This window comes from Schistocerca cancellata, chromosome 8 (assembly GCF_023864275.1).
Source record: "Schistocerca cancellata isolate TAMUIC-IGC-003103 chromosome 8, iqSchCanc2.1, whole genome shotgun sequence".
Lineage (NCBI taxonomy): Eukaryota > Metazoa > Arthropoda > Insecta > Orthoptera > Acrididae > Schistocerca > Schistocerca cancellata.
In genome coordinates, this window is record NC_064633.1 from 321,135,685 (window position 1) to 321,157,203 (window position 21,519).

Consider the following 21,519-nt stretch of genomic DNA (forward strand, 5'->3'; position numbering starts at 1 on the left):
CATCTGTTGTTGAAAATTGTAACTACTGTAATTTCGAAAGTTTGTCTGCCTGAAAATGTACTGTTGTCCCAAGCATATTGCAACAAACGGTGTATTTCTATCGCTGCTCGTTTAGTTTTTATTGCCGTTTCAAATATACCGGTCATTTTTGAAACACCCTGTAATAACGATGTGGTGAAATACTATCTTTGTATGCTATCATATGTCAAAATCTCATTTCGATATCTGAAATCGTTTACGAAATATGAGGAATTTTGTGGATTTTTCACTCTGACCTTATTGCTGTTGAGGCGTGATCACGGATAACTGTTCTATATCAGACCAATTTTCTCGAGATTGGTGACAGATTTATACCTCTACCCAAGTCTAAAGAAAAATTCAGTACGTTAACTAAATTTCATACGCAACAACACATTATGTAATGTGAACCAAATGCAAAATCATAGCCACCTCTATTTTTGAATGCACACTTTTCCAAATTTCGCGCAAATTTTCACGTAAATATGACAATAACTAGGACCATTAGCGAAATGATGGGCGCAGTATCATAAACCTGGCATATAAATCTATAAGTAAAGCAAAAATGATTTTTCTTTTTTTGCTGAATAGTTTCTGTAAAACCGTGTGAGAGAGATTGCACAATGTGCATATCCAGCCTGACATCCCTTCTTAACAAACGAATGAACTCACCCAGGGCTTTGGACGAAAACTGGTCACTGCACAACGACCACCATATCCTGCGTGAGCTATAGTTATTGCGCTGGAAGAAGGGCGTTCCTGCTGCCTTCAAAAGCAAGCACCTGGGCCAAAAGATTACTCACCCCCGAGGCCCATGAAAATGGCAGGCCGCAGGGCGTACATCGCACCACGTGACACTGCAGATCTTATGAGTGCCAGCAGCTGTGTATGGCGGAGACTGAATAACTATTTCGTATGAGTTTAATAATTCTTGTCTGCACTTGTAAATGCTTGCAACCTCTCAGTAGCACACATCAAAGTTAAGACCTTTAGGAGTACCTTTTCGTGACGTACTGGTTTCCCGTGGACCCTGCATGGAGCTGAGCATTCGTGAAGTATGGCAGACAAGGTGACTAGCGTGACATCACTATTTCGTTGGTGGGCCCGTATTTCTCTGGACCCTGGTCACCCCCAGATGACGTCACACTTATAGCGTGTATCTCCACATTTTGCTTTTATAATGGCCTTGATTAGGAAAGGAAGAGAGTTCGCAAATTACTTCAGGTACGCTGTATACAGGTTAAATATAAAGTACATGAAACTTTTTATGAAATCAGTTTAGTTAAATGCTAAACATAACCTAACAAAAAGGACAGTACGTGAAATACAAAATCTCAAATCTTGTTTGAACAGAGTGCAAGGAAAGTTAGTTTGGAGGATGTCGACAGGGGCACCACCGACCATAGTTGCTGAAAATGGCAGTGAAACAGGTGGGGAAAACATTTTGTGTGCTTTACACGTTCTTAATCGGTAGTGAGTGTCAAAGCATTATCCCTGGCAAGTTTCACAAAGTTAACATGTTCCATGCTGCATTGAACGGGACAGTGTACACACCCTTCATTTTCACTGAGAGAACTGCCAATGGTATCACCTATCTCAACATGCTGCTATTGTGGTTCATGCCACAACTTGAACCTGATAGCAGGGATTTAAAAAAAAGAAAACCTGAGATTTTATCGTTCACATATTATATCATGTGTTACACTGCTATTGGCCATTTATCTACACTGAAGGGCCAAAGAAACTGGTATAGGCATGCATATTCAAATCCAGAGATGTGTAAACAGGCAAAATACGGCGCTGCGGTCAACAAAACTTATATAAGATGACAAGTGTCTGGCACAGTTGGTAGATCGGTTGCTGCTGCTGCACTGGCAGGTTATCAAGATTTAAATGAGTTGTTATAGTCGGCGTACAAGCGATAGGACACAGCATCTCCGAGGTAGTGATGAAGTGGGGATTATGCTGTACGACCTTTTGAAGACTGTACCGTAAATATCAGGAATCCGGTAAAGCATAAAATCTCCGACATCGCTGCGGCCAGAGAAAGATCCTGCAAGAATGGGGTAACGGCGACTGAGGAGAACCATTCAACGTGACAGAAGTGCAACCCTTTTGCAAACTGCTGCAGATTTCAATGACAGGCCATTAACAAGTGTCAGCGTGCGAACCATTCAACAAAATATCATCGATATGGGCTTTCGGAGCCGAAGGCCACTCATGTACCCTTGATGACTGCACGACACGAAGCTTTACATCTAGCCTGGGTCCATCAACACCGACATTGGACTGTTGATGCCTGGAAACATGTTGCCTGGTTGGATGAGCCTTGTTTCAAATTGTATCGAGCGGATGGACATATAAGGTTATGGAGACAACCTCATGAATCCATGAACACTGCATGTCAACAGGCGACTGTTCAAGCTGTTGGAGGCTCTGTAATGTGGGACTGTGCAGTTGGAGTGATATGGGACCCCTGATATGTCTAGATACTACCCTGACAGGTGCCACATACGTAAGCATCCTGTCTGATCAACTGCATCCATTCGTGTCCATTGTGCATTCCGACGGACTTGGGCAATTCCAGCAGGACAATGCGACACCGAACACGTCAAGAATTGCTACAGAGTGGCTCCAGGAACACTCTTTTGAGTTTAAATACTTCCGCTGGCTGGCCACCAACACCCGCCCCTCCCCCCTCCCCAGACATGAACGTTATCCAGGAACACTCTTTTGAGTTTAAATACTTCCGCTGGCTGGCCACCAACACCCCCCCCCCTCCCCCCTCCCCAGACATGAACGTTATTGAGTATATCTGGAATGCCTTGCAACGTGCTGTTCAGAAGAGATCTCCACCCCCTCTCACTCTTACAGATTTATGGACAGCCCTACAGGATTCTTGGTGTCAGTTCCCTCCAGCACTACTTCAGATATTAGTTGAGTCCATGCCACATCATGTCGCGACACTTCTGCGTGCTCACGGGGGCACTACACGACAGTTTCTTTAGCTCGTCAGTGCCGGCCGAAGTGGCCGAGCGGTTCTAGGCGCTACAGTCTGGACCCGCGCGACCGCTACGGTCGCAGGTTCGAATCCTGCCTCGGGCATGGATGTGTGTGATGTCCTTAGGTTAGTTAGGTTTAAGTAGTTCTAAGTTCTAGGGGACTGATGACCTCAGCAGTTGAGTCCCATAGTGTTTAAAAAAAAAAAAAAAAAAAGCTCGTCAGTGTATATCGATTCTTAGAAATGTTTCATGGACTTTATAATTACCCTGTTAACTTGAAGCTATTTATTGGTGATTAGATATTGTAGAGCTATTAAACTGTGTGGTTGCTGATTGTTACGTACCCCCGCCCCTCCTTGACAAATAGTCACTGACATTTTCTAAGGGATTATTTTAAGATCGGGTGATTTAGTGAGACAGTCAAGGTGCAATAAGGAGCCTGGGTGTTTGTCAAACCAGGAACATCTGCGTGCAGGTCTGCGAACATGGTTGTTGTCGTCTTGAAAGATGGGAGTGAGTGTCCACAGAATGCTCATCAAGAAGCTGTAAAAAAAAAAAGGCAATACTTGGTTACCGAAAATGTCGACACAGACACCGTGGTTCATTTTCACGTTGCTCTCAGTGTGTGGGCAGTTGATGCTTTACATCATTTGAAGTGAGCTCGATTCCTCGGAAAGCATGTTTGTTCCATTAAAAGTTCTACTTCATCTCCCCGGATGAGTATTCTTGAGCTCTTAAGATGGCGTAAACCATTTTCAGTATTCGTTATTCTTTAACGAGATATTGCGAGAAGTATTCAAGACATCTTATGATACGTGGTATCTGAGAGATTGCTTATTGACTTAAAATGTCGTAGTAAGATCATGCGACCAACATGAGCGATTTAGCAGGAAAATCAAAAGTCAAATTAAGAAAAAAGTCTTACAATATGGTGTGTTATATAAAAAATACTTTTGCATTATTAATTATGTTACTACCAATTCATTATGGTTACAATGTAATATACTAACTTTGGTGTGGACATGAATCAGCTTTTTTTTATGTAGTTGTTCATAGCAAGTTGAATACTTTAATAGTTTCAAATCTCTTACCTTTCTAAATCTGATGATTTCATTAATCGCACTAGGCTGCAGAGTGAGTAATTCATTCTAGAATAAAAAGTTATAGTCGTATGGCGAAACAATCACTCTGACAGCTGCAGTGGGTTGGGCGCAACTGTTCCGCTCATCTACCACACTCAGTCACGTAACGTCATTTCTTTCTCATATCTGTGGCAACGCCTCAGTGTTACCGTAGCTCTATAATTGGTTATTGTTTTCAGCTTTGGAAGCTCCAGCCACCATTTGCGTTGTCAACTGTTGGAGTTCTTCTTTCGTCTTAAGAAATGACCTGCCCTTCACCAGAGACAGGCTGTGTGTTGCACATGTGGCTTTGGTTGGCTAATATTCATGATGTTATAAGAAAGGCACATTAGTCGTTCGTTTGTCTTAAAAGTTTTCATGAGTTATTAGATTTGAAGCGTCATGTGTTTTGGTGCATGAGAAGAACTGGATTGTGCACAGTTTTCAGTTGCAAGTTAGATAACAAAGAAACTCAATAACAAATACTCAATAACAAATACAGAAACTCTGAGATTAGATAGTGCAACCTTGCAAAAAAAAAATGGAAGACCCAAATCGAAAAGGAATTTCACTCTAGGTTTGTAAAGCAGCTTTTCCAAGAACTGTTGAAGAGAGCATCCACAAAAAGAGATTGACTGCTTCCGAAACATTTCTGCATTCCATCTTTCAGTATATCTCAAGTGTGTGGGACCTGTACCAGACAGGACTAACAGGAATGCTAACCTAATCTTACAAGTGACTTATTCAAGTGAAGTCTCTGTTAATGCATTGTGGACGTGGGACAGCGGCTGGTCAAATATTAAACAAAGAAATACGCCAAACAGCCTTGCAAACTGAGAAGTTATTTTACTTTATTTTCGCTACCAGTTTCGGCAATTCAACATGCCATCTTCAGTATGCCAATATCGATAATTTTTGAGAGATGAATATGAGGTCTGAGGACGGCATACTGAATTGCCGAAAACGGTAGCGAAAATAAAGTAAAATAACTTCGCAATTTTAATGGCTGTTTGGCGAATTTATTTATTAAACATCCAAGTTAATATAGACTCGGTATCACAGTGCAACTTAGCATTTTTCACATTAACGTCACTACCACAGGTGACACTGGACTCGCATTTGGGAGGACGACGGTTCAATCCCGCGTCCGGCCATCCTGATTTAGGTTTTCCGTGATTTCCCTAAATCACTCCAGGCAAATGCCGGGATGGTTCCTCTGAAAGGGCACGGCCGACTTCCTTCCCAATCCTTCTCTAATCCGATGAGACCGATGACCACGCTGTCTGGTCTCCTTCCCCAAACCAACCAACCAACCAACCACTGCCACAGGTGAAAAAAGCGATAAATGAAAAAGGAAACACTACACAATCAATGCAGGATTGAACAAAGGCTTTTCAGTTAGTACGCCAGTACGAATCAACTGAGCCACAGTAACTGATACATACAGACTGGACGTACGGGGTTCGTGTAAAAAGTATGGGAAAAGTTTGTGAAAACTATTTTATTTGAGATATTGCTACAATACCTCAAAATTCTTCGAAGTACAGGCTTTGAGAGTCAACACACTTTTACCAGAGGCTTTTCCATGACTCAAACGTCCCATAGTAGGCGGATTCTGGAAGGTCGTTAAGGGTACATGTGAAAGATTCTTTTATGGCACTTAGGGTCCTATGGTGGGGTCCTTCTAGGGAGGATGTCTTTTGGGAATTGAAAATAGTCTTCTGGTACCAAGACGGGACTGTAAGTGCGTTGGGGAATCGTCATGATGCCACATATCGTTAGGTAGTCGGTGACCTTGGAGCAGGTGTGGCTGGGTGCTTTGTCATGATGCAATTCCTAATTTCCATCTATGACTGGCCTCACGCAGCTGACCCTTCTCTTCAGTCTTCTTAGCACTTCTAGGGAAAAAAGCATCATTCCCTGTCCACCCCACACGTACAAATTCAGTATTGAAGAAAACGATGAGGATGACTTTCACTCTGGATTTTCTCATGCGATCCTTTTTTGGACAAGATGATGCTGCAGTGTACCATTCAGAACTTCGTCATTTTGTTTCCGGCTTGTATTCGGATATCCAACTTCCATGTCCCTTGATTAAATTGTCCAAAAGGTGGATCTTCTTCAATGCATTGGAGAAGATCGTCACTAGCAGACACTCGCTTCTGCTTTTGATCGTCCACCAAGACCTTGAGGACAAGTTTACCGCAGATCTTCCGGATCGCCAAATCATCAGTAATAATGCTGTGCACTGTCGTCTTATTAGTACCAGTTGCATCTGTGACCACGCAAACACTTAACCGCCGCACAGTGGGTCAGAATCCCAAAAAGCTGGTCAAAATATAAGTAGTTGTTCAATTTGTACCAAACTTAGTATGCAAGGGTTTACGGAGTTTCTGATTAAGAATATGATATCAAAAAGTGAAAAAAACAAAATGGCGGACCCAAGATGACAGGCTCTATGTACACTACTATCATTTTTTAGGGGTTATTGTACTTAATGCTTAAAAAATAAACCAAAAAAGTGGAAAACTCGAAGAAAGGACCAAATATATGTTACAAGATGGTGTAAAATATTACAAAAAATTATTTCATTTTAATTACAATTATTTATTTTGTAAATTTTTTATAACTTAATTTACAAGTTTTCATTTTCTTATTATTTTTCATCTTCTGCTTCAACTGAATCGTCATCATCCTCAAACACTGTTTCCTAATTATCTGCATCTGCATCTGAATCTTCATAGTCTTCCACCACAGGAACTAAGAGGCAACGGCTTCTGGCGACAAACTCTTCAGTTTCTTCGGTGAAGATTTGCGTAAGGAAGAAACGTAGGGGTCTGTCGTTGCCAACAATCTCCTGAACACGTCTTCCATAGTCTTAACTCTTGAAAAGTTTCGAGAAAACTCAGGCGATATTGCTTTATCAACTTATTGGTGCCGGCCGCGGTAGTCTAGCGGTTCTAGGCGCTCAGTCCGGAGCCGCGCGACTGCTACGGTCGCAGGTTCGAATCCTGCCTCGGGCATGGATGTGTGTGATGTCCTTAGGTTAGTTAGGTTTAAGTAGTTCTAAGTTCTAGGGGACTGATGACCATAGATGTTAAGTCCCATAGTGCTCAGAGCCATTTGAACCATTTTTTGAACTTATTGGTTGATTCCTGAGCATCCTCCGATAGTTGACCGATGGGTAAAATGGCCGAAGAAATAATGTCTGGACTTGTGAATCAACAATCTATGGACTACTGTTGGCATGTTGTACCAGGGGTATTCTTGCACGTAGTGCCTGGCAGTTGCTAAGGCGTATGCTCGAAACATTTCAACGTCGATCTGACGTCCACTCGAAATCGTCTGCAAAATTATATGGAAACGGTGGATTAGTTCTTCGGAAACTCCAGTTATCAACGCTGATGTTGGAGTGTTTTGAAAAAAACGTCGAGCGGTGTTTCTGTCATTCATACTGCCAAACCCTTGTTTCGGCATGACAATTACAATTCCAAGCTGCTCTTTGAAAGCTTTTTGAATGTTGGCTTTCAGTATTGCTTTTTCCTCTTTATCTTCTGCTTTACGTGGCTGCCACTTTTTTGTTTTCATTTGGTATGCCAAATGAATACAACATTCAAAACATCGAATCCAGGCGTGAAGAGTTGATAGTCCGTACTGCAGATAATCGGCAGTAACTTGTTTTTTCAAAACATCGTCAATGTTATTAAATTGAGCAGACGTAGCCTTGCAGAGATAGCACCGTTGCTCAGATTTCATGTTGGTGATAGCATTGCACACTTTACCATCTACCATGGTCAAGCTTAAATTGTATTTAATGGAAATGTCTTTCCCATGAATAACTGTTTCGAATGACTGGAGTTGTTCGATCTGTTTGTCGTAATACGCTTTCTCATTTAAAGACGTTTGCTCTGTTTCCTTTGTAAATTCTAACTTCAGTGGTCTGCAAAAGAGGGTTGAAGACGGCTTCGGATTAATCCATAATATCTTTTCTTCTTTAGTTTCTTCATTTACACCTGCAAGTTTCAGTGGAACAAGCAAAGTCAAAAATAAAGTTGCATCTGAAATACTCGAATCTGAAAACTTTATTTTATACATACTTTGCCCGGAGGTTCCGTGAAAGCCCCACTTACAAATAAGGGCCATATTAGACATTTCCGAATCACTCATATGTAAAATATCGTCTCGTTTCAGCAGTAGAACACGTTGAAAAGTGTGGTCTAACAAAACTTGCAACCGTACCTCAGCTTTTGATTCGGTAAAAGTGAGGGTTACGTCTTGAAGGGCAGCAAGCTTTTTTTGCTACCAAAACAGCTGAAAACGGTGGATATAGTGTGTTTAAGCCTTTTCCTTTAGCCCCATTTCTCAAATGCTGGTAAAATTCTTTTGACAATTTCAAGTCGAAAAGGAGTGCTAGACCTTCATTTGCATCGTATGAGGATGGCGATGATCGATAATTCGACAGGACTGAACTTCATACGAATCTCCTCAGTTCTCCTTCTTTTAGACCTATCAGATAATGTTTCAAATTTTGTGGCAGGTCGGCCTGTTGATTTAGTCACACTTGCAGGTTTCGAATCAATCGGAATATATACTATTGTATGTAACCAGGTTTCGTTCTTCTTGAAAAAATATCCTTGTCGCCGAGTTGCTTCCTTATACTTGCTTCTTAACTTTGTTAACAAAATAGAAATGATAGGCCTCATATCATAGGGAATTTTAATTGTAAGTCCACTTTTTTCTGTCAACGACCTTTCCAAATGTTCTATGACCCCTTCCAAATCATTTGACAAATACTCTTTTGTTATTAGAAAAATATCTTTCCTCGAAAATCCGATTCTGGAATACGCTGGATCAGATGAAACTGAAATTTTTTAAAAAAATCTGTGTTACACTTTTCGTCATTTTTCTAATTATTTTATTCTTTACAATGCTTCTACGTGTCGAATGTAATTTAAATTGTAAAAATAAAACTCATAATTAATTGATTCTACTGTCATTTTTGAAGATGTCTGAACAATGACATTTTGCAAGTGTCGCTTAAAACGTGGCTCAAAGCCAGAGTCGCAACTAGTCGCAGGATTTGAAGCTTAATTTACAAAGGTAATAATATATACTTGCGTACACAGCGCAAAAGAAAGCGGAATGTCGTGGAATTCGTAACTTATTTCTATTTTTTAAGCGCATTTTACGATTTTGTCACTCATTTCCCTGTAGTACGTTAATTGAAATTTAAACATGCATAATTGATGATTTAATAGTGATATAAGTGTTTTTTCACTAGTACATACCTCCTGGAATACATTCCATATTGAAAGTATTGGTTTCACTTGCACAAAACATAAATAACTTCCTTCAACAACACGACTGTTTTTGTAGCCTGGCCAGCTGCGCGCATGCTAACAATGAACTGCCGCATTTGACCTGAGATATTACCGAACAAATGAACATCTGGCCGTCCACACAGCCGGCATTCAGTTGTCCCAGCATTGCTGCTGCCAACCTGATAGTCCAAAATTCCCATCTTTAAACTTTTTTTTTTCCTTTTTGGCCACGTTTTCAAGATTCTGGCCCACTGTGCGCCGCTCTGAATCTAGCCTTCAATGTGGTTCTTGACTTCAACGTCCGTCCAGTGTGGGAATCGTCTTTCACACCTCAAATGGATCAAATGGCTCTAAGCCCTATGGGACTTAACATCTGAGGTCATCAGTCCCCTAGACTTAGAACTACTTAAACCTAACCAACGTAAGAACATCACACACATCCATACCCGAGGAAGGATTCGAACCTGCGACCGTAGCAGTAGCGTGGTTCCAGACTGAAGCGCCTGGAACTGCTCGGCCACAGCGGCCAGCGTCTTTCACACTCTCTCGGCCATCTTTCAAGAGTTGAAGCCACTTAAAAATTGCAGTTTGTGACGTGTTTTCATCCTTGAACACTTGGCGAATCATGGCCAAAGTCTCCGTACCCGATCTCCCCAGTCCAGTACAAAATTTGATAGTGTACCGCTGTGCTATCATTCGCTGCAATCTGCACTTGCACCGAGTCACTCGACAGGATTCCACTACTAACACATTCTTGCCTGAACGAATGCTCACCGGCGTCTGGCGCTTCGCTCGTGTTGAAGGACACATCCTCCACCATCGAGCATGCACGGTGCAAGCACGCTGAGTCGTACAGTCGCATCAATAAAAATTTGTTCCCGATTCTTTCTATACAGACTCTGTACATGTATAGTCATTTACTAATGCGGAAATTATTATTACTTCTTATAGACCTCACATAAATCACGAGCAAGAATTTGGGAGGTTCTCTTTTATTAAGGAAGAAAAGGCAGTAATAGCTTCCAGATGTGCAAAGGAAGTGACACTTGAAGATATAACGAGCTTTTACTTTACTTCGTCTGACGGAATTAGCTACCTCCTCATAGGATCACGATACTCTGACATCTATAGGAGTCTTCAGTAGTCCAGGGTCCACAGCCTGTCTCTACTGAAGTGTTGCTAGTGCAGTGTATCTGAATGTTCTCGTTCTGAGTATGCAGTGTCATTGTTGCAGGTACAGGGAGAACATGAAGCGTGTGTCGGGCATATTCAGGGAGCACAAGTCAGACTCCGTGGAGCGTGCCGTCTGGTGGATCGAGTACGTGATACGCCACCGGGGGGCGCCTCACTTGCGTAGTGCAGCTCTCGATCTGCACTGGTGGCAACTGCTGCTGCTCGACGTCATCGGATTCGTCGTTCTCATCGCCATCTGTGCCTCTGCTGTCCTCTGTCTGCTTGTGTGGAAGCTGTCCGCCTTATTGACCTACAGTAGGGCCAAGATTAAAGCACAGTAGAGTAACTGTGAGAATGAGAAAGCTGTGATAGCTCTCCTGCACAGGAGAGTGTAATAGTTGATCCAGTAGATGAGAGATGGCTTTGCATTTGTGTTAAACAGCTTCAGTATAGAGCTGTAGCAAGCTTATCACGTCTCACAGGGACTGCTGGGAGCAATCCTCATCATACACATGGACTATAGTTGAACTAAAATAATTTTTTGATCATGTTGAATGGTAGGAGACAGTTGCCGGCCAATTATCGGCTATTCTTAATCACAGCGAGATCACTGTGTTACCTTTTTTTGTATGAAGGTAGTCGTTATGTTATACTTATCACTTTAAGGAAACAGAGTTACAAGTTAGTTTTTAGTTTATTTCTAGGTACAAGCCCACAGTATGGTACATATTGAAATCCCACATCACAGTACTGTGACAAGCTGCAAGAGAAGCCACAGCAAAGTGACACAACCCATCAGTGAAGTGTAGTATCGTGCAGTAATTTGTTTTCTGCATTTGAATAGATACAACACTGCAACAACCGTTGCTGAGATGCTGGAAGGTAACAATCAACCATCAAATGACAAGTAGGTATGTATTACAAACTCTTCCAGTGTGATCAGACAACGCTCAGTGATGAGGAACAATGTGGCAAATCATCTCTCTGTAAAGAACTGGAGATCATAGGAGAAGTTGAGATCCTGTAGATCAGATGCTGACATATTTTAGTGGAAGTGATAGTGGAAAATGTGACGATCAGTTATGGATGAATTTTTAGTACAGTGCACGATGTTTTGAATTTAATAATGGTTGTCACCCACTAGTTAACATGACTGATCAACCACACTCATGCTAAATGATTGGCAAACTAAGGCAGCATCAGAAGTTTTGCAGCTCTGTAATGCCAATTCCGTAGCCACTTGTTCTGCACCACCAAAATATATGAAGGGTCAACCATCATTGGGTAAAGTGATGCTGTATGCTTTTTGGGAGCACCATGGCATGGTGCTAACAGATTATGCTCACAAGGTGATGCTGTCACAGGAGAATACTACCAAAATCTCCTGATAACGTTTGTGAGAGTATTGGGGAAATGAAGTATTGGGGAAAGTTGTCCAATGCCCTACCTCATTCTGCAGAGGAAACAGACATGTTGCTTCTTTGGCCTATCAAATTTTGTCTTAACCTCCTACACGCTCATGAATGCCACAGAATCGTTCCTCCCTGTTTCTTTCAGATGATGAATCCATTGCTAGGTAGGTATTTCCAGAATGATGAGTTGATGATGTTTGGGTTAGCACTTTTCCTGGCAGCTAAAATATAGATTTCTACCAACCAATGTCTCTGAAACGGCATCTATACTTGGGAAACATTTGTCACACTGAAGAGTGGTTATGATGATGATGATGATGTTTGGTTTATGGGGCGCTCAACGGCGTGGTTATCAGCGCCCGTACAATTACCCAATCTTTGCTCAGTCCAATTTCGCCACTTTCCTGGATGATGATGAAATGATGAGGACAACACAAACACCCAGTCATCTCGAGGCAGGTGAAAATCCCTGACCCGGCCGGGAATCGAACCCGGGACCCCGTGCTCAGGAAGCGAGAACGCTACCGCGAGACCACGAGCGGCGGACTGAAGAGTGGTTATGTAGAGGACTATCACCACTGTCAAGGTTTGCGTTCACAAGTACATTGTTTCGAAGCGACAGCTAAAATTTTATAATTACTCATACATACAGGCTGAGCATTGTAAAGCATGGATGGCTGCAAGCTGGCAACACTGTACCTCACCCCCACCTCCACCCATTTCACTTCACTGCATTCTCAGCAATCATAGTTTATTTTATTTGAGCTAGGCCATGGAGAGTGGAGTTAGATAAACATGTCATCATTAACCTTCATTTCGTAATGTAGGTGTCTTACATTACTAACAGACAAAACGAAAATAGAGTGTACCTACATCCTAGTGAAGCATCAGGAAATGCCCCATTACTCATTTATGAATAAAACAATACATAATAAAGATAACACTGAACAGAAGAAGAAACAGCAGTCATGATGGCTACTATAACATCACTGCACACTATATTGTCTGATAATTAAGGTTGTGGATGATTGGAAGCAAGTCAGTACTAACCTGAAATCATCAGACATGCGATTTCTCATCTCCTGCGGCCCCCACAAGAAGTGAGAGGTTATCATACTGTACACTCATTGTATTGTGCAGCACACATTTTTCTTATGCACAAGTGGTATAAGTGAGTCCGGTACTGATTGGTAACATAGATTTGTTTCCTGCAGATTACTGTAATGCTGATATTCTTTCATCAAAGAGTTCTCAAGAGTTCACACATGAACACCCCTATGCAATAACTTCATGACAAATTATCTTACAGTGAGACAGATTGTAACAATAAATGTGTTTTCAAACAATTTACTTTCAATGCAGAAATTCTTCCAAGACCTTATATACTGTCCAGTCACATTAATATGACTACCTGCCAAAATCCTGAGTATCCACTCTTTGCAGCCCAGACTGCTGTGAGATGTGTACTCAGTTGAGATCCCATAGCATGAATAGCCCGATCAAGATGTCCTCCAGATTCTCAATTCGGTTTAAATCCAGGGAGTTTGCTGTCCAGAGGAATATGGTACTCTCATTCTAGTGCTCGTCAAACCACACATGTACACTGCAAGCTGTGTGGCACACTGCATTGTCCCACTGGTAGCTGCCATCATGCCGAGGAAAAACGAACTGCATGTAGGAGTGGACATGGTCTGCAAGGGTAGTTGCATACTTACGTTGATCCAATGTAGCTTCCAGAATGACAAGATCACCCAGAGAATGCAAAATAGCCCCTTGGTTCATGTGGGCACTCAGTTGTTCAACATTGCACTTCTATTCACCCATATACATATCTGCAGCTGTTGCTCACCACTGTCATATATGACACACCATGCACCACAGATGCCTCAGCATCAGTTTGGTATAGTGCCATTTTGCCTTGCATGGTATACTTCAGCTACAGCAGCACACAGACCTATCACAGACTCAGACATTTCAGAAAAACTCCCAACCTTGGCCCAAAAGCCAATGATCATACCACTTTAGATGTCAGATAAATCACTCTGTTTCTGCATTACGACAATGATTGCACTGTTTTCCACATCCTTATATACCCTCCACTGCTAGTGCTACCATCTGCTGTCTGTAAGTGATTATTGTTGGTTGACAATGAACATGGGTGCCAGCTCCATTAATGTGACTGGACAGTGGAATTACCTTATCCCTACAGCCGATCCAATAGTAGTGTTTTCTGGAGTTACTACACAATTACCGTCCTTAATGAAATACTCCAAAATTCGTGACTTTCAGTTTCAGATATCTCTAGTGTGAATGCCATTACTTAATGGAAATGATGTTAAAGACTTATTTACACAATAGATTAAAAAACTACTAGAGGTAAGTGGAACCTATTTTTTGGAAAGAAACCGAAAAAACTTGAATCTGTGAAATTTGGTTTTTGTGGCAAACCCAATTTAGTGAATAAAGAGAACTGTAGCATAGTCAATGAAAGAAGATGCCTGACAGTTGCTGTGGGCTTGTCACAACTGCTCTGCATGTCTGTCTCAAATAATTGCATAACACCGTGCCTCAGTGCTCATGCAGCTTATAGACAACTGTTGTTTCCACTACAGCCACTTCCACTTTGTAGTTGAAATATGGCAACAGTCCTACCAGGTACAGCCTGTCACAAGGCTCTTGCAGCCTGCTTACCACAGCATATGACACTTAGCATATCGAAGTACCAGAAATTAAAGTTAATGATGTCTTGTCAACAAATTGGTGTGGTCTATAATATAAGTACAATGATGATACCAATGAATAGCAGCAAGCAGTGCTCATCATCTATGTTGTGAATCCGATGCTCAAGAAGGTCTTGATCGGCTTGCCTTGTCTACATGTACATACACTGAGGTGAGAAAAATCATGGGATAGTGATATGTATGTACAGACATTTTGGTTGTATCACACACACACACAGAAGTTATAAAAGGCAGTGTAATGGCAGAACTGTCATTTGTATTCAGGTGATTCATCTGAAAAGATTTCCAATGTGCTTATGGCCACGTGATTGGAATTAACAGACTTTGAATATGGAATGGTAGTTGAAGCCCAGATCACGTAAGAAACAGATTGCCCAATCGCTTGGTCTAGCAGGCAACCCTTGTCAGGGAACGGCCACCAGGCGGCAACAGCGTCACACCCTTACTTGTGGCACCAACCACTAGATGCCACTCCGTTCTGTGAAATATGTGGCAACATCGTCCGAACGCATGCAGCTTTCCACCGTTTGGCGTCTGTGAAGTACAGCTGTTTTTGACATACCGGTGGTAGTGGATCGAGTCGTCATGCCGAGGGCCTGCAAGTATATCAACTGTGGAAGGAGTAGACGGACAAATGCTGATCTAAAAATGTTCGGATTTCCCGTCAAAGATAAAGAAAGGTTACGGGAGTGGATTTTAAATTCAGGTAAATCAATAAATTAGTTACGAGTAAGAATTAATAAACAACCCTAAGCATTTGATCGTATCTAAATTTTGTCGATCTTATATTCTGATCTAACGTGGCAGCCCTTCCTGTACAAGAATCATATCATACAATTTTTAAATGAAACCTCTTCTGCGATTTGGACTTTTTTAAACTGTTTATTCACTTCACTATCGTAATTTTGGCTGTAGAGGCATTCTTGTGTGCAATGTGAAAACTGAAACCAATATAAGATATGGATAACAAAATGCAAAGCATAGTGTGGTAACATTTGGTAAACAATTTAAGAAGCATTACCTTACAAGACCTTTCCCTTGGTACTTGAAAATGGCTCTAGAGCTGAAATCGCAACAGTGAAATAAATGAATAATAGCCGTCATGTAACTGCTAGGTCATCGGTCTCTCTAATACCTGGTATATACTAGAGTGAACGAAGTGAACAAGTGTAAAACCTCGTTTACACTGCTGCAAACGAGTATTCATAGATAATTCGCAAATGTTCACTGCCATTCGTTTATACTTGTGAACAAGCGTTTATACTAGAATGAAGGGAGGAGAATAGAAGAGAACGAGCATAACATGCAAACTATAGACGCTGCCTATTTTAATTTTTTTTTTATCTGTGCGCTAATAATCCTCACACAGCTTTCACTCGAAAACAACACTGCTTATAGTAACAGGTCTGTGCGAGTGTGGATATCCCCAGTAATAACTGTGTTGCAGATAAAAGCGTACGTCTGTTGTGAATATTAGCAGGTTATCATTAAACTGTACAAAGTAAATTTTTAACATAATTGTGGTTTGGCGTCTGTGGCTCTTCAAAGTTGACACCGCAAAAATATGCTCGAAAAACACACTTTCACTTGTATATTACCACATTTGCAGCCCCCTTTCAACAACAATCCAAAATTCATCGTTTTGTGCCACTCTTGTATCATTTACGATAAGTTACATGCAAAGTAAAAGAATTTAAATTTGAAATGACTGTCACTGATATATGTCCAGCCTTAATTCGCATCATAACTGAGTGCGGATTTTGAAGACTTTCTAGTGCTAACCTGCACGTGGAGATCTTTTTTACCACCATAATCAGCATCAGAAGAGCTGTATAGCAAAGAGGAAATAGACGGCATGGAAGGCGAGTGTAAAACCTATGCAACCGCAATACAGTCTGCATTTAAATAGCAACTCGCGAGAAATGTTTGTGTGTTACTTTTCATTTATTTCATTTCGTGAGAAATAAACTTGGTTTGTAGAATTACAGGAGCTAATATACATTCTTAGATTGGAAACTCGGGAAAAACCACAGTAGTTCATGAGCTACAGTCAGCAGTGTGACGAATGCATTTCGCGCGCAGCGCTCTAGCCGAACGCAAATCAGCGTCATTCACGTCACCAAAGGTACAGCATTGCCAATTCTTCAACATGGACAGGTCAATTAGCATTGTAGTGTTGCCTGTGACATCTGTTGACCGACAGGAAAACTATTTTTACGGTTGCCTGTTCCGCCGTAAGGACGATCAATCTGTTTCTTACGTGATCTGGGGTTGAAGCAAGACACATAGGGCATTCCGTTTGGAAAATAATTAGGAAATTCAATATTCAGAGATATAAAGTGTCAAGAGTGTGCCAAGAATACCACATTTTGGCATTACCTCTCAACATGGACAACCCAATGGCTGATAGACTTTACTCATCTTAACGATAGAGAGGAGTGGCATTTGCAAAGAGTTGGAAGCATAAAACCATTCCAAGACTGCTTTAAAAGATAAAGGATGAGTACTCAAACTGAATGCTGAATGTAATTGTAGTGATGTAGTAGCAATTGAATTTGGAGGTACTGTTTGTGAAAGAAATGTTCCTTGTCCATTCCCCTGCCTAGTGAGATTCACAGTTATCTGTTTCTCCAGCTACAGCATTACACTTACTCCACACCCTACAGTGGTTATGAGTGTCACCTTAAAAGTATTGGAAATAATAGCAACTTCCTACAATACAAGCTCATACTAGGAAGGGAAATAATATTGCCTAAAAAATAGTTTCAATGCACTTACTTGAGAAAACATGATTATTTTGCCTCCCGAAGGTAAGAATTCACCAGCAATTCTGTCTCATAATTTACTATTTTTCTCAGTCAAATTTCCATTTGATGCAACTACATTGAGGTTCATACAAAATAGAGAAAATATACAACAGAACTGTTTGTAAATTATAGCAAGATTAAAAAATTGTAATACCCATGTAAGCCAGCTAATACAATGATAAAATGAAAAGATAACTCAGGTTGTGGAACTCACAACAACACTTTATAATTAAAGTTGGATTATGGCTAATGAAATTGAGGTTGAAATATAAATATGAAAAGATAATGTACTAGGTTCTTTCATATTTCTCATTTGCACAAAAGATGTAATCCCACAGACATTCAAATCAAACCCAAAACAGCACTGAGGGCAGATATATAATAATGGGGTAACAGCAAGCTCCACATGTGTGTGTGTGTGTGTGTGTGTGTGTGTGTGTGTGTGTGTGTGTGTCAATGACAAGGTTATCAGTGCCCTTAAAATCGTTAAAACAAACAAATGTGGATAAAATCTCTAAAATTGCATGCACTCAAATTGGCCACACAATCACTCTACCTCCATGTATGAGTCTTGGTGTACAGTTACCTTTAAAGTTCTCAAATGAATATAGCTGTGATTTAGTGCAAATACATCTGATTTGGAATGATGAATCAGAATGGACATCTTACTTTAATATTGTGCAATGAAGGCTTGTAAAGAGGTAAGATTAAGCTGTTAGGAGAGATGTGGCACAAGACCTAAGTACAACTGAAAACAGTGATTTGGAGAATTTTATAGTGATTATAAAAGCTGAAAAACATAATAAAGTGCACTAATGAATAAAGAAACAATTGTCTGGTTTTCGAAAACCCAAATTATTGGCAGTATTGAACTAAATAAATGGTCCAGTGGAAAAAGAATTAAATTTAACATGAAAGGACAATTTTAGCACCCATAATGGGATAGAAAATGTGAAGACATGAAGGCACAAACAACAAAATATAAATGCTATAACTATGGAGATTTATTGAATGAGAAATGCAATGTCTTAAAAAGAGATTATACAACAAATATCAGCAAAAGTAGAACAAGGCTAGTAGAACGATGCTGAATTGAGTTGAATTAGGTGAAGAAACCAAAATTAGAAGTGTAGATGTGTGGAAAATCAGGTCCTATACTCGCTGGAGAACATAATGATTCACCATTTTATTATAAGATCGAGGTTTTATTACACAACACACTGACGCAAGAGGCATAAATAACAGTAAATTAGAACAAGATGAAGCCCACTAACACCCAGTCAAAGAGCTTTGGCTAAAGCTTCACAGAATATCAGCCCCCCCCCCCTCCTCCACCCATCCTCAACCATGCAGAGTCTTGGGAAAGATGAGAAGCATCAGTGCAGCCGATGGAAGGTCACATGCTGTAAGGAGGCCGATGGTGCAGAATGAGGGTTTGATGACCACAAGGTGGCCACTGGCATCAGCACTGGCAAAATCTTCTTGTCATCAGCATCTGGTGCAAGTTTATATGAATGAAGGAGCATAATATGGGTGCTGGTTGGGTCATCAAGTGAGTGTAGGGGTACCAGATCGTGAAGAGCATGCCACTGCATAATTGGAGGGTGAAGTCCTTGATGCAGTATGACTAAATGTTGACACAAAAGATGGACAACTGGGTGGAGTGAGAAGTAAAGATGTTGAAGTAGGCACTAGGGGAGAAGGCACTTTATATGAAGTACTTGTATCTGTAGGTACACATGGTGAGAGTGTCGGGGAACCTCTTGAGTAAACACCAGGAAGTAAGAGTGCTAGGAGGGAACACATCAGATGCAACACTCAAAATTGAGGACACACATGGTGAGTCACACATGGGTGGCTCCAGGCTGAGACACTTGGAGGAGGAGGCACTAGGAACAAGGTCATCCAGACAAGAGGCCAAAGGGGTTTTGCTGTTGAGTGTCCATGCTAGTTAGACTCTGTTGAGTGATAGTTTTGTGCTTGCCATTCAGGTGAACATCCATCATATTGTCTGTACCACAAATTACTTTGTTCAGTCCTAAGTATGGAGGCTGCAAAGCCAGTTGATCTGAGTCATCACAAAGCATAACTAACTCACAACAGTTGAGTTCCTCATGGACAAACACACAAGGTATAGACTGAGCATGTGGAGGGAGGAGGGGGGGAATGTATGTGGGCAGTGTAATAGCAGACATGCCGACAAGTGTTGTATGCCTGGACAGAGGAAGGGAAGCAGAATGCTCAATACACTTGGCTGGAAATACAAGCAGTTCACTGTATACAGGAGCTCAGCCAATGAGGCATTGAGATTGTCCTTGAAAGCGGTACATACATTGAGTGACACCCAAGGCAGTGCTTCAGACCAGGATCTACGTGACACTTATGGCAGCTTTCTAAGTGCAGTATCAGTGCTTGACCAACCCTTTGCTTTGAGGGTGTTATGAAGTTGAAGTTGTGTGGAATTTGTTGGCAGCGCATAAGGCACAGAGCTTGAAGAAAGTTAATTGCTTAAATTGCCTCCCCTGGTCAGTCATGATGAGGGAGGGGCAGCTAAAGTGGAAGAGCCAATGTGTTGAAAGCTCATGCAGCTGAGTCAGCCATACTGTAAGTCAGGGGAACTGCTTCCACCCATTAGCTGGCACAGTCAGTCACAGACAGAATGTAACCAAAACCAGCAGAAGTGAGGAGGGGACCTCTGAGATCAAGATGCACATGATGAAACTGACCTTTACAGGTCTCCAAATGTCACAGAGGAGGTTTAGCATGTTGATCAACTCTGCTTCATTGGCAGCCCAAGCATGACAGTCACTTTTCATTCCAGGCTAGATAAAACGTTCAGACACGAGGAGTGCGGTAGCCTTAGTGCTGGTGTTCACCATGTCATGAATGGTCAAAAAAGCCATACCAAGGAACTGTCTGAGGTCGTGATAAGTTTTGGGTAGAGGCAGTTCATTAATAAAAGCTATGTGATCAAACATTAGATGGACTCCTTCATAAGTGAGAGTGTGACCAAGGAAGGTAACACTACATCATCAAATTTGTAACTTGCTGTGGTTGGTCTCTATGTTGTTGGCCAAGGGAATTTTTAAATGTCTGAGATAAGTGCCTCTTGTGGCCCATAACAGCACTTGCACTGAGCTTGCGATGATCTCCACACAGCCTAAAGGTACTATTTTTCTAGAGATCCAGGTGGATGGGTGATGACCAATTGCTATCAGGTACATGCACAATACCTGCATCTAAAAGTTCCTGCATGGCAGCCTTTTTATTTTTTAGCTGCAAGATGCCTAACTTTGTAACAGACAGGATGACCTTCCATCATGGGTAACCTTTTGTAAGTACATTAGATATCACAACAATGTGGGTCTTTCTAGTACATGTGAGTGCTGTATATACAGCTACAGAAGATGGGAAGTGATCTTCTTATGAAATTCTCATAGTTTTTAAGTCACTGACCTGAAGTGTCTGCAGCACAGGTGGCAATGAGGGAGCAGCAAATGCACAGTCGGAACCCTCAACAGGAGTTGACCAAGCAGAAGACAGGTCATCAACTATGCAGAAAGCACATGTCAGGTTGGCTGACATGGTGGCAATCAGCTGATGGAAGATGCTGTTGCCACAGAAGGCGTCAGTGTCTCAGTGTTGAGTCACAAGCACTGCCAGTGCGTTGAGGCTAGCAAGCAGATGAGAGCACTCAGAGGTAGCTTGAGCAAGGGGTTCACACTGAACTGCAGATGAGAGGTGCGAAGTGGCAAAGGAACCAGGAATGCACACATCCAATGTATGGTGGTCTAAGACAGCAGGATGTGGGTCAAAAGACAGACCAAAATGGTTTAAGAAATTGATCCTGAGAATAGCACCTACCACATCAACCACATTGAAGGTCCAATATAATTGAAGATCTGGCATAAGCTGAAGCCAGAC

The 21,519-nt window shown here is 41.4% G+C and overlaps 1 protein-coding gene across 1 annotated transcript in view; it reads left to right on the forward strand.

The window, feature by feature from the left end:
• LOC126094766 (UDP-glucosyltransferase 2-like) overlaps positions 1-12,345 on the forward strand; it is a 148,079-nt gene extending 135,734 nt beyond the window's left edge. Inside the window, exon 7 of the mRNA XM_049909316.1 lies at positions 10,697-12,345. Coding sequence (XP_049765273.1) covers positions 10,697-10,976 — 280 coding nt within the window. The 3' untranslated portion in view covers positions 10,977-12,345. The remainder of the gene's footprint in view (positions 1-10,696) is intronic.
• Positions 12,346-21,519: the final 9,174 nt, after the last annotated feature.